At 48.3% G+C, this 15662-nt stretch overlaps 1 protein-coding gene across 2 annotated transcripts; it reads left to right on the forward strand.

The window, feature by feature from the left end:
• The first annotated feature begins 87 nt into the window (after positions 1–87).
• cep57 (centrosomal protein 57) lies at positions 88–12704 on the forward strand. 2 transcript variants are annotated; one of them, XM_046293749.1, is made up of 12 exons: positions 93–325; positions 867–1041; positions 7198–7401; positions 7557–7678; positions 7799–7924; positions 8010–8087; positions 8243–8344; positions 8534–8614; positions 11113–11321; positions 11406–11550; positions 12288–12530; positions 12583–12704. In XM_046293749.1, the coding sequence occupies exons 1-11, from the start codon at positions 287–289 to the stop codon at positions 12486–12488; spliced, it is 1482 nt and encodes a 493-aa protein (XP_046149705.1). In that variant the 5' UTR covers positions 93–286; the 3' UTR covers positions 12489–12530; positions 12583–12704. The 2 variants fall into 2 exon arrangements, with proteins under 2 accessions (XP_046149706.1, XP_046149705.1); XM_046293750.1 differs by lacking the exons at positions 11406–11550; positions 12583–12704 and having other exon boundaries at positions 88–325; positions 12288–12426.
• The last annotated feature ends 2958 nt before the right edge of the window (positions 12705–15662 follow it).

A 15662-nucleotide genomic window follows, 5' to 3' on the forward strand; every position in this document is an offset into this window, starting at 1 on the left:
CAGATAGCATCATGCACTCGTCATGTACACACAGGTCTGGACAGTATTTTGGAGAGAAGCCCGAGCCGCTGTACGCCGTGTGACGTCATCTCGACGTAGCGCCGAGGGGAACTTCCGCGTTCAGTCTTCGCGCGGTGTTTTGTTTTCTGCGTCCCATAAATTATGGTAAAAATGCTGCCTTGACATTTTATATTTAATGTTTATGTGCTCGTTCTGAATTGAAGAGACCGTACGGATAAAAACGTTAGCCATGTAGCTAGCTCGGCTGGCAGGTTGGTTGCCATCCATGGAGAGAGTGTCAAAACCATCCGTCGGGCGAGAGAAGGTAAACATAGCTAGCAGGCTAACGTTAGCTATCCAACTCAACAAACCCGTCTTGACTAGTTAGCCAGCTAACTTAGCTTGCATTTTAATGGAGTAAAGTTTAGCTAGTTAATGTTAACTATTGTACATTGCATGTTTGCTTCAGATCCAACTAGGTGTTTTTCAGCAAGCTATCGTTAACCATTTGACACAGCTTCTTGTCTTTACTTAGCTTGCAAGCGAAGTTTGCTTTAAGCTAAGAGCTAGTCAATAATGTTATGGTTAAAGTGAGAGTGACCATAGTCGGCCTTTCTGTGCAACACTGAATTAAATTGAACACCACTAAACGTTAGTAGCTGTGTACCAGATAATTCTATTGGTGATGTAGAGGGGAGTGTGTGGCCTTTGTTTTGGGGGACATTCCTAAGGAATTGACTCGATCATTAGAATGGGAGACAGTTTGTAGTGTTTGGTAGTAATATGAATAATATTATTGGTGTTGGGAACAGTAATATCATGGTGTTAGAAATGGTGGTTCCCTGACTGTCTCTGTCTGTCTGCAGGAGCTCTCTGTCGGTGTGATGTCTGACATTCTGTCTCTACCCTCCTACAAAGACTACCCCGCAGGGCGCCCCTTCATCAACACCTCTCTACCCTCCTACACACTCACAACTCGCAACACACACACACCCTGCCAGACACTGTCCAGCAAGGCATTCCCAGAAAGCAGCAGTGCAGGTAACCAATCACTACCTGCACTGCTGCTAGAACCAAATTGTGTGTGGGTGAGACAGTTTCCATTGTGGTTGTGTGGTGAGGCGGGTCTCCATGGCAACAGCAGATGACACCACAGCCTATTAACAGAGGCTCTGCTAAACGCTATCCCTCTATCCCCACTCTCACATCTCTATCCTCCTACCTTCAGCCATCCCTCTATCCCCACTCTCACATCTCTATCCTCCTACCTTCAGCCATCCCTCTATCCCCACTCTCACATATCTATCCTCCTACCTTCAGCCATCCCTCTATCCCCACTCTCACATATCTATCCTCCTACCTTCAGCCATCCCTCTATCCCCACTCTCACATCTCTATCCTCCTACCTTCAGCCATCCCTCTATCCCCACTCTCACATCTCTATCCTCCTACCTTCAGCCATCCCTCTATCCCCACTCTCACATCTCTATCAATCTACCTTCAGCCATCCCTCTATCCCCACTCTCACATCTCTATCCTCCTACCTTCAGCCATCCCTCTATCCCCACTCTCACATCTCTATCCTCCTACCTTCAGCCATCCCTCTATCCCCCACTCTCACATCTCTATCCTCCTACCTTCAGCCATCCCTCTATCCCCACTCTCACATCTCTATCCTCCTACCTTCAGCCATCCCTCTATCCCCACTCTCATCTCTATCCTCCTACCTTCAGCCATCCCTCTATCCCCACTCTCATCTCTATCCTCCTACCTTCAGCCATCCCTCTATCCCCACTCTCACATCTCTATCCTCCTACCTTCAGCCATCCCTCTATCCCCACTCTCACATCTCTATCCTCCTACCTTCAGCCATCCCTCTATCCCCACTCTCACATCTCTATCCTCCTACCTTCAGCCATCCCTCTATCCCCACTCTCATCTCTATCCTCCTACCTTCAGCCATCCCTCTATCCCCACTCTCACATCTCTATCCTCCTACCTTCAGCCATCCCTCTATCCCCACTCTCACTCTCTATCATCTCTCAGCCATCCCTCTACCTTCAGCCATCCTACTCTATCCCCACTCTCACATCTCTATCCTCCTACCTTCACCATCCCTCTATCCCCACTCTCTCTATCCTCCTACCTTCAGCCATCCCTCTATCCCCACTCTCACATCCATCCCTTCTATCCCCACTCTCACATCTCTATCAATCTACCTTCAGCCATCCCTCTATCCCCACTCTCACATCTCTATCCTCCTACCTTCAGCCATCAGCCATCCCTCTATCCCCACTCTCACATCTCTATCAATCTACCTTCAGCCATCCCTCTATCCCCACTCTCACATCTCTATCAATCTACCTTCAGCCATCCCTCTATCCCCACTCTCCTCCTACATCTCTATCAATCTACCTTCAGCCATCCCTCTATCCCCACTCTCACATCTCTATCCTCCTACCTTCAGCCATCCCTCTATCCCCACTCTCACATCTCTATCCTCCTACCTTCAGCCATCCCTCTATCCCCACTCTCACATCTCTATCAATCTACCTTCAGCCATCCCTCTATCCCCACTCTCATCTCTATCCTCCTACCTTCAGCCATCCCTCTATCCCCACTCTCACATCTCTATCAATCTACCTTCAGCCATCCCTCTATCCCCACTCTCATCTCTATCCTCCTACCTTCAGCCATCCCTCTATCCCCACTCTCACATCTCTATCCTCCTACCTTCAGCCATCCCTCTATCCCCACTCTCACATCTCTATCCTCCTACCTTCAGCCATCCCTCTATCCCCACTCTCACATCTCTATCAATCTACCTTCAGCCATCCCTCTATCCCCACTCTCACATCTCTATCCTCCTACCTTCAGCCATCCCTCTATCCCCACTCTCACATCTCTATCAATCTACCTTCAGCCATCCCTCTATCCCCACTCTCACATCTCTATCCTCCTACCTTCAGCCATCCCTCTATCCCCACTCTCACATCTCTATCCTCCTACCTTCAGCCATCCCTCTATCCCCACTCTCACATCTCTATCCTCCTACCTTCAGCCATCCCTCTATCCCCACTCTCACATCTCTATCCTCCTACCTTCAGCCATCCCTCTATCCCCACTCTCACATCTCTATCCTCCTACCTTCAGCCATCCCTCTATCCCCACTCTCACATCTCTATCCTCCTACCTTCAGCCATCCCTCTATCCCCACTCTCACATCTCTATCCTCCTACCTTCAGCCATCCCTCTATCCCCACTCTCACATCTCTATCAATCTACCTTCAGCCATCCCTCTATCCCCACTCTCACATCTCTATCCTCCTACCTTCAGCCATCCCTCTATCCCCACTCTCACATCTCTATCCTCCTACCTTCAGCCATCCCTCTATCCCCACTCTCACATCTCTATCAATCTACCTTCAGCCATCCCTCTATCCCCACTCTCACATCTCTATCAATCTACCTTCAGCCATCCCTCTATCCCCACTCTCACATCTCTATCCTCCTACCTTCAGCCATCCCTCTATCCCCACTCTCACATCTCTATCAATCTACCTTCAGCCATCCCTCTATCCCCACTCTCACATCTCTATCAATCTACCTTCAGCCATCCCTCTATCCCCACTCTCACATCTCTATCCTCCTACCTTCAGCCATCCCTCTATCCCCACTCTCACATCTCTATCCTCCTACCTTCAGCCATCCCTCTATCCCCACTCTCACATCTCTATCAATCCTACCTTCAGCCATCCCTCTATCCCCACTCTCACTCTATCTCTATCAGCCATCCCTACCTTCAGCCATCCCTCTATCCCCACTCTCATCATCTACTATCAATCTACATCTTCAGCCATCCCTCTATCCCCACTCTCACATCTCTATCAATCTACCTTCAGCCATCCCTCTATCCCCACTCTCACATCTCTATCAATCTACCTTCAGCCATCCCTCTATCCCCACTCTCACATCTCTATCCTCCTACCTTCAGCCATCCCTCTATCCCCACTCTCACATCTCTATCCTCCTACCTTCAGCCATCCCTCTATCCCCACTCTCACATCTCTATCCTCCTACCTTCAGCCATCCCTCTATCCCCACTCTCACATCTCTATCAATCTACCTTCAGCCATCCCTCTATCCCCACTCTCACATCTCTATCAATCTACCTTCAGCCATCCCTCTATCCCCACTCTCACATCTCTATCAATCTACCTTCAGCCATCCCTCTATCCCCACTCTCACATCTCTATCCCTCTATCCCCACTACCTCTATCAGCTTCAGCCATCCCTCTATCCCCACTCTCACATCTCTATCAATCTACCTTCAGCCATCCCTCTATCCCCACTCTCACATCTCTATCCTCCTACCTTCAGCCATCCCTCTATCCCCACTCTCACATCTCTATCAATCTACCTTCAGCCATCCCTCTATCCCCACTCTCACATCTCTATCAATCTACCTTCAGCCATCCCTCTATCCCCACTCTCACATCTCTATCCTCCTACCTTCAGCCATCCCTCTATCCCCACTCTCACATCTCTATCAATCTACCTTCAGCCATCCCTCTATCCCCACTCTCACATCTCTATCAATCTACCTTCATCCCTCTATCCCCACTACATCTCTATCAATCTACCTTCAGCCATCCCTCTATCCCCACTCTCACATCTCTATCCTCCTACCTTCAGCCATCCCTCTATCCCCACTCTCACATCTCTATCAATCTACCTTCAGCCATCCCTCTATCCCCACTCTCACATCTCTATCCTCCTACCTTCAGCCATCCCTCTATCCCCACTCTCACATCTCTATCCTCCTACCTTCAGCCATCCCTCTATCCCCACTCTCACATCTCTATCAATCTACCTTCAGCCATCCCTCTATCCCCACTCTCACATCTCTATCCTCCTACCTTCAGCCATCCCTCTATCCCCCTCTCACATCTCTATCCTCTACCTTCAGCCATCCCTCTATCCCCACTCTCACATCTCTATCCTCCTACCTTCAGCCATCCCTCTATCCCCACTCTCACATCTCTATCCTCCTACCTTCAGCCATCCCTCTATCCCCACTCTCATCTCTATCAATCTACCTTCAGCCATCCCTCTATCCCCACTCTCACATCTCTATCAATCTACCTTCAGCCATCCCTCTATCCCCACTCTCACATCTCTATCAATCTACCTTCAGCCATCCCTCTATCCCCACTCTCACATCTCTATCAATCTACCTTCAGCCATCCCTCTATCCCCACTCTCACATCTCTATCAATCTACCTTCAGCCATCCCTCTATCCCCACTCTCACATCTCTATCAATCTACCTTCAGCCATCCCTCTATCCCCACTCTCACATCTCTATCAATCTCTATCAATCCCTCTATCCCCACTCTCACATCTCTATCAATCTATCCCCATCCCTATCCCCACTCTCACATCTCTATCAATCTACCTTCACCCATCCCTCTATCCCCACTCTCACATCTCTATCAATCTACCTTCAGCCATCCCTCTATCCCCACTCTCTATCAATCTACATCTCCCTCTATCCCCATCAATCTCTATCCTACCTCAGCCATCCCTCTATCCCCACTCTCACATCTCTATCAATCTACCTTCAGCCATCCCTCTATCCCCACTCTCACATCTCTATCCTCCTACCTTCAGCCATCCCTCTATCCCCACTCTCACTCTATCCTCCTACCTTCAGCCATCCCTCTATCCCCACTCTCACATCTCTATCAATCTACCTTCAGCCATCCCTCTATCCCCACTCTCACATCTCTATCCTCCTACCTTCAGCCATCCCTCTATCCCCACTCTCACATCTCTATCAATCTACCTTCAGCCATCCCTCTATCCCCACTCTCACATCTCTATCAATCTACCTTCAGCCATCCCTCTATCCCCACTCTCACATCTCTATCAATCTACCTTCAGCCATCCCTCTATCCCCACTCTCACATCTCTATCAATCTACCTTCAGCCATCCCTCTATCCCCACTCTCACATCTCTATCAATCTACCTTCACCCATCCCTCTATCCCCACTCTCACATCTCTATCAATCTACCTTCACCCATCCCCCTATCCCCACTCTCACATCTCTATCAATCTACCTTCAGCCATCCCCATCCCCACTCTCACATCTCTATCAATCTACCTTCAGCCATCCCCTATCCCCACTCTCACATCTCTATCAATCTACCTTCAGCCATCCCTCTATCCCCACTCTCACATCTCTATCAATCTACCTTCAGCCATCCCTCTATCCCCACTCTCACATCTCTATCAATCTACCTTCAGCCATCCCTCTATCCCCACTCTCACATCTCTATCAATCTACCTTCAGCCATCCCCCTATCCCCACTCTCACATCTCTATCAATCTACCTTCAGCCATCCCTCTATCCCCACTCTCACATCTCTATCAATCTACCTTCAGCCATCCCTCTATCCCCACTCTCACATCTCTATCCTCCTACCTTCAGCCATCCCTCTATCCCCACTCTCACATCTCTATCAATCTACCTTCAGCCATCCCTCTATCCCCACTCTCACATCTCTATCCTACCTTCAGCCATCCCCCTATCCCCACTCTCACATCTCTATCAATCTACCTTCACCCATCCCTCTATCCCCACTCTCACATCTCTATCAATCTACCTTCAGCCATCCCTCTATCCCCACTCTCACATCTCTATCTTCACCCATCCCCCTATCCCCACTCTCACATCTCTATCAATCTACCTTCAGCCATCCCTATCCCCACTCTCACATCTCTATCAATCTACCTTCAGCCATCCCTCTATCCCCACTCTCACATCTCTATCAATCTACCTTCAGCCATCCCTCTATCCCCACTCTCACATCTCTATCCTCCTACCTTCAGCCATCCCTCTATCCCCACTCTCACATCTCTATCCTCCTACCTTCAGCCATCCCTCTATCCCCACTCTCACATCTCTATCAATCTACCTTCACCCATCTCTCTATCACTGTACTCATCATCTCTACTCTTCTGAATGAAGTTCTCGCTGATAAAGTTTTTACTCATGAATGTCTGGTGGAGAATAAATTCAACTCTGAGTGTGTGGGATAACAGATAAGGCAAGATATGATGGTACGATATTCATCATCAAAGAGGATTATTGTGTGTGTGTGTGTGTGTGTGTGTGTGTGTGTGTGTGTGTGCGATCCTGTCTGCTCTGATGAACCTACAGGAGAAGATCAGGAAGCTGGAGTTGGAGAGAGGCAGAACGGAGCGGAGTTTACACAGCCTGGAGAAAGAGACCTCACGCACTGCCCTAAGGAGTGACACACACACACTGAGAGACACACACAAACCCACAGACACACACGAGAGAGAGACCAGCAACCAGTCAGAACCCAACCAAGGTGAGTGACGTGATCATTTTCCAAAATATGTAAGTGTTTTGTTTGAGAGTAAACAGATGCTCTTTCTGCTCCCTGTCTCACCCTCCCTGCCTCACCCTCCCTGTCTCACCCTCCCTGTCTCACCCTACCTGTCTCTCTCCCCTCGGTCCCCTCAGTGTTAGTGACTCAGCTGGCTGCAGCAGAGGCTCGCTGTAAGCTGTTGGACAGACAACTGGAGTACATGAGGAAGATGGTCCGCAACGCAGAGGCCGACAGAACAACCCTGCTCAAACGCCAGGTTAGCATACGCCTTACCTAGCATTATCTATGCTAACCCAGAGAGACAGGCTAACGACAGGATCTCTAGCTGTATGTATGATGCTCCGGTAGCACTCAGTTACCATAGTGACCCTTTCAGGTTTCCCTGGAGATGACCAGGTCTGCTGCTCCCGCCCCTGACTCCGCCCACCAGGCCCAGTTAGAGAAGCTGGAGCTACTGGAGCAGGAATACCAGAGACTGACCCGCACACAGAACCACGCAGAGGTACACAAACACACACACACACGCAAACTCATTTTCACCCCAAATAGGATATGGTGGGTCTGATGTCTGTATGTGTGTGTCTTAGAGGAAGATTCATGAGTTGGAGCTGAAACTGCTCCAAGAAGAACACCAGAGGAAACTGGTCCAACACCAGGCCAACCAGGTACACGCACGCAAACACACGCAAACACACACAACACACACACAGGACCAGGCCAACCAGGTACAGGCCAACCAGGTACAGGCCAACCAGGTACAGACACTCTAGAGATGTGTAATTGCAACTATTTTGCACACTGTTTTCTCACTGGTCCTCAGTTACAGACAGGTCTGGAGGCCAATCGTATCCTGATCCAGTCTGTGTCGCCCCGCCTTCCCAAAGACAGAAGTACAATCAGAGAGAAGAAACACCTCTCCAAGGTAGCAGCCTTCCCATGAGCCTTTGGGTGCTGGTGTTTCTGCTAGAGATGAATGTCAGTCGACGTGATCATCCTCTCACACAGACACTAAACTAATTGTTCAGGCCACATATCTGATTGGCCAAAAAGCCTTTGATTCATACCAATATCTACAACACCTTTGCTGATGTGAATTTGTGTGCTCTACCAGAAACCTGTTCTGCAGCAGACCTCACACACACAGCCACACTACAGACTGAGCCTAGGAGACGTCCCATTTGTAGCAGGGAAGGTACGAATATGCACATCATATATGCAGAACAAATTTTTGTACACAGACATGCCAGAGACTGACTCTCTAGTCTGTAGGGTGCAGTCTCTCTGTCATCTCTCTCTGTCATCTCTGTCTCTAGTCTGTAGGGTGCAGTCTCTCTGTCATCTCTCTCTGTCATCTCTCTCTCTAGTCTGTAGGGTGCAGTCTCTCTGTCAACTCTCTCTCTAGTCTGTAGGGTGCAGTCTCTCTGTCATCTCTCTCTCTAGTCTGTAGGGTGCAGTCTCTCTGTCATCTCTGTCTCTAGTCTGTAGGGTGCAGTCTCTCTGTCATCTCTGTCTCTAGTCTGTAGGGTGCAGTCTCTCTGTCATCTCTGTCTCTAGTCTGTAGGGTGCAGTCTCTCTGTCATCTCTCTCTCTGTAGGGTGCAGTCTGTAGGGTGCAGTCTCTCTGTCATCTCTGTCTCTAGTCTCTCTCTCTGTCTCTCTAGTCTGTAGGGTGCAGTCTCTCTGTCATCTCTGTCTCTAGTCTGTAGGGTGCAGTCTCTCTGTCATCTCTCTCTGTCATCTCTGTCTCTAGTCTGTAGGGTGCAGTCTCTCTGTCATCTCTGTCTCTAGTCTGTAGGGTGCAGTCTCTCTGTCATCTCTCTCTCTAGTCTGTAGGGTGCAGTCTCTCTGTCATCTCTCTCTAGTCTGTAGGGTGCAGTCTGTCTCTCTGTCTGTCTCTCTGTCTCTAGTCTGTAGGGTGCAGTCTCTCTGTCATCTCTCTCTCTAGTCTGTAGGGTGCAGTCTCTCTGTCATCTCTCTCTAGTCTGTAGGGTGCAGTCTCTCTGTCTCTAGTCTGTAGGGTGCAGTCTCTCTGTCATCTCTGTCTCTAGTCTGTAGGGTGCAGTCTCTCTGTCATCTCTCTCTCTAGTCTGTAGGGTGCAGTCTCTCTGTCATCTCTGTCTCTAGTCTGTAGGGTGCAGTCTCTCTGTCATCTCTGTCTGTCTCTCTCTCTAGTCTGTAGGGTGCAGTCACTCTGTCATCTCTCTCTGTCTCTCTCTCTAGTCTGTAGGGTGCAGTCTCTCTGTCATCTCTGTCTCTCTCTAGTCTGTAGGGTGCAGTCTCTCTGTCATCTCTGTCTGTCTCTCTCTCTAGTCTGTAGGGTGCAGTCACTCTGTCATCTCTCTCTGTCTCTCTCTCTAGTCTGTAGGGTGCAGTCACTCTGTCATCTCTCTCTGTCTCTCTCTCTAGTCTGTAGGGTGCAGTCTCTCTGTCATCTCTCTCTGTCTCTCTCTCTAGTCTGTAGGGTGCAGTCTCTCTGTCATCTCTGTCTCTAGTCTGTAGGGTGCAGTCACTCTGTCATCTCTCTCTGTCTCTCTCTAGTCTGTAGGGTGCAGTCACTCTCTGTCTCTCTCTAGTCTGTAGGGTGCAGTCACTCTGTCATCTCTCTCTGTCTCTCTCTCTAGTCTGTAGGGTGCAGTCACTCTGTCATCTCTGTCTCTCTCTAGTCTGTAGGGTGCAGTCTCTCTGTCATCTCTCTCTGTCTCTCTCTCTAGTCTGTAGGGTGCAGTCTCTCTGTCATCTCTCTCTGTCATCTCTCTCTAGTCTGTAGGGTGCAGTCACTCTGTCATCTCTCTCTAGTCTGTAGGGGGCAGTCACTCTGTCATCTCTCTCTGTCTCTCTCTCTAGTCTGTAGGGTGCAGTCACTCTGTCATCTCTGTCTCTCTCTCTAGTCTGTAGGGTGCAGTCACTCTGTCATCTCTGTCTCTCTCTCTAGTCTGTAGGGTGCAGTCACTCTGTCATCTCTGTCTCTCTCTAGTCTGTAGGGTGCAGTCACTCTGTCATCTCTCTCTGTCTCTCTCTCTAGTCTGTAGGGTGCAGTCTCTCTGTCTCTCTCTCTAGTCTGTAGGGTGCAGTCACTCTGTCATCTCTCTCTGTCTCTCTCTCTAGTCTGTAGGGTGCAGTCTCTCTGTCTCTCTCTCTAGTCTGTAGGGTGCAGTCACTCTGTCATCTCTGTCTCTCTCTAGTCTGTAGGGTGCAGTCACTCTGTCATCTCTGTCTCTCTCTAGTCTGTAGGGTGCAGTCACTCTGTCATCTCTGTCTCTCTCTAGTCTGTAGGGTGCAGTCACTCTGTCATCTCTCTCTGTCTCTCTCTCTAGTCTGTAGGGTGCAGTCACTCTGTCTCTCTCTCTGTCTCTCTCTCTAGTCTGTAGGGTGCAGTCACTCTGTCATCTCTCTCTGTCTCTCTCTAGTCTGTAGGGTGCAGTCACTCTGTCATCTCTGTCTCTCTCTCTCTCTCTAGTCTGTAGGGTGCAGTCACTCTGTCATCTCTCTCTGTCTCTCTCTCTAGTCTGTAGGGTGCAGTCACTCTGTCATCTCTCTCTGTCTCTCTCTAGTCTGTAGGGTGCAGTCACTCTGTCATCTCTCTCTGTCTCTCTCTAGTCTGTAGGGTGCAGTCACTCTGTCATCTCTCTCTGTCTCTCTCTAGTCTGTAGGGTGCAGTCACTCTGTCATCTCTCTCTGTCTCTCTCTCTAGTCTGTAGGGTGCAGTCACTCGGTCAGGGCCAACGTCCAGTCTGTTCTCTCCCTGCTGAAGCAGCATCAGCCCCAGCTATGTAACGCACGAGTCCTCTCCCACACCCCTCTGGCCCAGCCAGCCAATGGCAGCAGCTCCTCCTCTTCCTGTGGGGAGGAACTATCAGACCTCCTGCTGGCCCTGCAGGATGAACTGGGACACATGAGTCTGTGAGTGTGTCTGTCTGTTAGAGAGTCTGAGACTTTGTTTCAGCATGAATAGCTATCTCAGTTGTGTGTGTGTGTGTGTGTCAGTGAGCAGCAGGAGTTGGTGCGGCAGGCTGAGACCTGTGTGTGTGAGCGGGAGAGGAGAGGGGTGGAGAGAGAACAGGAGACTCTACTCAGGAGAATGGAGAGAAAAGCAGAGCAGATCAGCAAGCTACGCAGACACCAAGCACAGGTACACACACACACACTAAGCACAGGTACACACACACACACCAAGCACAGGTACACACACACACCAAGCTCAGGTACACACACACACCAAGCACAGGTACACACACACACACAAGCACAGGTACACACACACACACCAAGCACAGGTACACACACACACACCAAGCACAGGTACACACACACACACACACCAAGCACAGGTACACACACACACACACACAAGCACAGGTACACACACACACACCAAGCACAGGTACACACACACACACCAAGCACAGGTACACACACACACACCAAGCACAGGTACACACACACACACCAAGCACAGGTACACACACACACACCAAGCACAGGTACACACACACACCAAGCACAGGTACCCACACACACACCAAGCACAGGTACCCACACACACACCAAGCACAGGTACACACACACACACCAAGCACAGGTACACACACACACACCAAGCACAGGTACACACACACACCAAGCACAGGTACACACACACACCAAGCACAGGTACACACACACACCAAGCACAGGTACACACACACACCAAGCACAGGTACACACACACACCAAGCACAGGTACACACACACACCAAGCACAGGTACACACACACAGTTTGATGACTAAGAACTATGTAACTGTGGTTTTGCCTTCAACATATCCACAAATGCATACATTTGATTAAGGAGTTTTTCCACTGTTTCTCACTTTCTGTCTCTGTGTAGATGAAGAGGTTTAGGAGAGATGCTCGTCAGAGGCAAAGTGGAGAGGTGAAGGTGACCACCACAGTGACCACGCGCGGTCGCTCTGCCGGGGCGGTCAAGGTTCGACCGGGGGACCGTAGCAGGAAAAGTCTAACACTGCTCAGGGACATGAAGTCCCTGCAGACCTCGCTACACCCCAACCAACCACAATGGAGCTACTGACCACAACAGGACAAACCACAATGGAGCTACTGACCACAACAGGCCCAACCACAATGGAGCTACTGACCACAACAGGACCAACTGACCACAACAGGACCAACCACAATGGAGCTACTGACCACAACAGGACCAACCACAATGGAGCTACTGACCACAACAGGACCAACCACAATGGAGCTACTGACCACAACAGGACCAACCACAATGGAGCTACTGACCACAACAGGACCAACCACAATGGAGCTACTGACCACAACAGGACCAACCACAATGGAGCTACTGACCACAACAGGACCAACCACAATGGAGCTACTGACCACAACAGGACCAACCACAATGGAGCTACTGACCACAACAGGACCAACCACAATGGAGCTACTGACCACAACAGGACCAACCACAATGGAGCTACTGACCACAACAGGACCAACCACAATGGAGCTACTGACCACAACAGGACCAACCACAATGGAGCTACTGACCACAGGTCTACCAAGGCCATTTGGAAGAGGAGGATGCTGATGAATGACCTCCATGGACATTGGGGTGTAGGGAAGAGGAATGAGGTCTACCAAGGCCATTTGGAAGAAGAGGATGCTGATGAATGACCTCCAGGGACAGTGGGGTGTAGGGAAGAGGAATGAGGTCTACCAAGGCCATTTGGAAGAGGAGGATGCTGATGAATGACCTCCATGGGACATTGGGGTGTAGGGAAGAGGAATGAGGTCTACCAAGGCCATTTGGAAGAGGAGGATGCTGATGAATGACCTCCAGGGACAGTGGGGTGTAGGGAAGAGGAATGAGGTCTACCAAGGCCATTTGGAAGAGGAGGATGCTGATGAATGACCTCCAGGGACATTGGGGTGTAGGGAAGAGGAATGAAGTCTACCAAGGCCATTTGGAAGAGGAGGATGCTGATGAATGACCTCCAGGGACATTGGGGTGTAGGGAAGAGGAATGAAGTCTACCAAGGCCATTTGGAAGAGGAGGATGCTGATGAATGACCTCCAGGGACATTTGGGGTGTAGGGAAGAGGAATGGGTCATTTGGAAGAGGAGGATGCTGATGAATGACCTCCAGGGACATTGGGGTGTAGGGAAGAGGAATGAGGTCTACCAAGGTCATTTGGAAGAGGAGGATGCTGATGAATGACCTCCAGGGACATTGGGGTGTAGGGGAAGGCGGGTTGTATTTCAGATGTCTTTGGTAGAGCAGCATAGCAGTGACATCACACAGAACACTCCTACTGATGTTACAGTAAATCTGCTTCATCTATTGGCTCTCCCAGGGGGTTTAACAGGGTGTGTTGTGTACATCTGATACTGTGTGTTCCACTGTTGCTGCAAACCTCAGCTCACTGCAATAGACTGAATTTTGTGTGCAGTTTTGTGTATTAAATAGTGTAACCACTCTGCTCAAGGATTCCCTAAGATTAAGACACATTTGAGTGTGTGAGTAGGGAACGAAGGGGGGGTGGTGTTGTTGTGGGTTGGGAAACCTTACGATTTCCCTAAAGATTGTGTATGTATGTGTGTGTGTGTGTGTGTGTGTGTGTGTGTGTGCTGAGGATTGCTGTTGTTTATTTGTTAGATTTCTACAATTACGGCTTGTGTAACTTGTCTATCAAATGGTCTGAAATAAACCATTTATTTTCTAGTGTTGACACTTTCCTTAATATGAATAACGGAACTTTCCTTATGGTGTTTAGTTATTCAGCTTCCTGAAACTCAGACCATCTATATTTGAATAAAGATATCTCCTGCCACCTGTTAGAAGTTGTTGAAAATGTTTTTCTCGTAATGTTGGGTCCCATCAGCACCAGACACAATGACTTGCCTGGACCTTCTCCATCCCTGAGATGTCAGTGTGGTAAATGGAATACTGACTAAAGAGACAACCTTGTCTTTCAAAGATCATTCTTAAAAATCCAAATAACTTCACAGATTGTAAAGGGTTTAAACATTTTCCCATGCTTGTTCAATGAACCATAAACAATGAATGAACACGCACCAGTGGAACGGTCGTTAAGACACTAACAGTTTACAGACGGTAGGCAATTAAGGTCACAGTTATGAAAACTTAGGACACTGAATAGGCCTTTCTACTGACTGAAAAACACCAAAAGAAAGATGCCCAGGGTCCCTGCTCATCTGTGTGAATGTGCCTTAGAAATGCTGCAAGGATGCATGAGGACTGCAGATGTAGCCAGGGCAATAAATGATGTAGACCTAACATTTAGTATTTCCAAACATGTCAAGAGGACTTCCACCAAGCTGAATATTTCACCAAACAATAACAAATAAAAACAAGGCAGAAATATGTTGAGATTGCATTTTATTGTGTATGTATGCTGGTGTGTTAGTGTGTGTTGGTGTGTAGCCTATACTGTATCATTGTATGAAACAAAATTGAGCCAAATTAACCAAATTTATTACACAAAAAATACATATTTTTATATAGTGTGTTCTCTTTCCAGAAGGGTCTATACAGCATTTAGATAACACACACAGACCACCACTGGTATACACCTTCTACAACAAAAAATACATATTTCAGTAACTTCAGTCTTTGTTTTCAGAATTAGTATAAATTTTATGATGAAATAGCATTTTGGTTTTATCCTCTGTCTGAGCCGTAGGTCTGCATGTTTTGGACCCTTCAGTAACAATGAAAATGAGAGAAAAAGATGATTCGACTACAACCACAGTATACAGTTGATTTTATTTAACTTTTATTTAACTAGGCAAGTCAGTTAAGAACAAATTCTTATTTTCAATGACGGTCTAGGAACGGTGGGTTAACTGCCTGTTCAGGGGCAAAACGACAGATTTGTACCTTGTCAGCTCGGGGATTTGAACTTGCAACCTTTCACTTACTAGTCCAACATTAACCACTAGGCTACCCTGCTGCCCCAGTTGAAATCGGAAGTTTACCTTAGCCAAATACATATAAACTCAATTTTTTAAAACAATTAATTTAATCCAAGTAAAAATTCCCGTCATCACCAGTTTATTTTAAGAATGTGAACTGTCAGAATAACAGTAGAGAGAAGGATTTGTTTAAGCTTTTATTTATTTTATCACATTCCCAGTGGTTCAGAAATTTATATACACTCAATTAGTATTTGGTAGCATTGCCTTTAAATTGTTTAACTTGGGTCAAGTGTTTTGGGTA

This window comes from Oncorhynchus gorbuscha, linkage group LG13 (genome assembly GCF_021184085.1).
Source record: "Oncorhynchus gorbuscha isolate QuinsamMale2020 ecotype Even-year linkage group LG13, OgorEven_v1.0, whole genome shotgun sequence".
NCBI lineage: Eukaryota > Metazoa > Chordata > Actinopteri > Salmoniformes > Salmonidae > Oncorhynchus > Oncorhynchus gorbuscha.

Excerpts from the sequence above, each read along its gene's own strand:
- cep57 (XM_046293749.1), top strand. The coding sequence starts at position 287 with ATGGAGAGAGTGTCAAAACCATCCGTCGGGCGAGAGAAG. Across the intron at positions 326-866 it reads CATCCGTCGGGCGAGAGAAG|GAGCTCTCTGTCGGTGTGAT; the intron begins GTAAACATAGCT and ends GTCTGTCTGCAG. Across the intron at positions 8,345-8,533 it reads AGAAGAAACACCTCTCCAAG|AAACCTGTTCTGCAGCAGAC; the intron begins GTAGCAGCCTTC and ends GTGCTCTACCAG.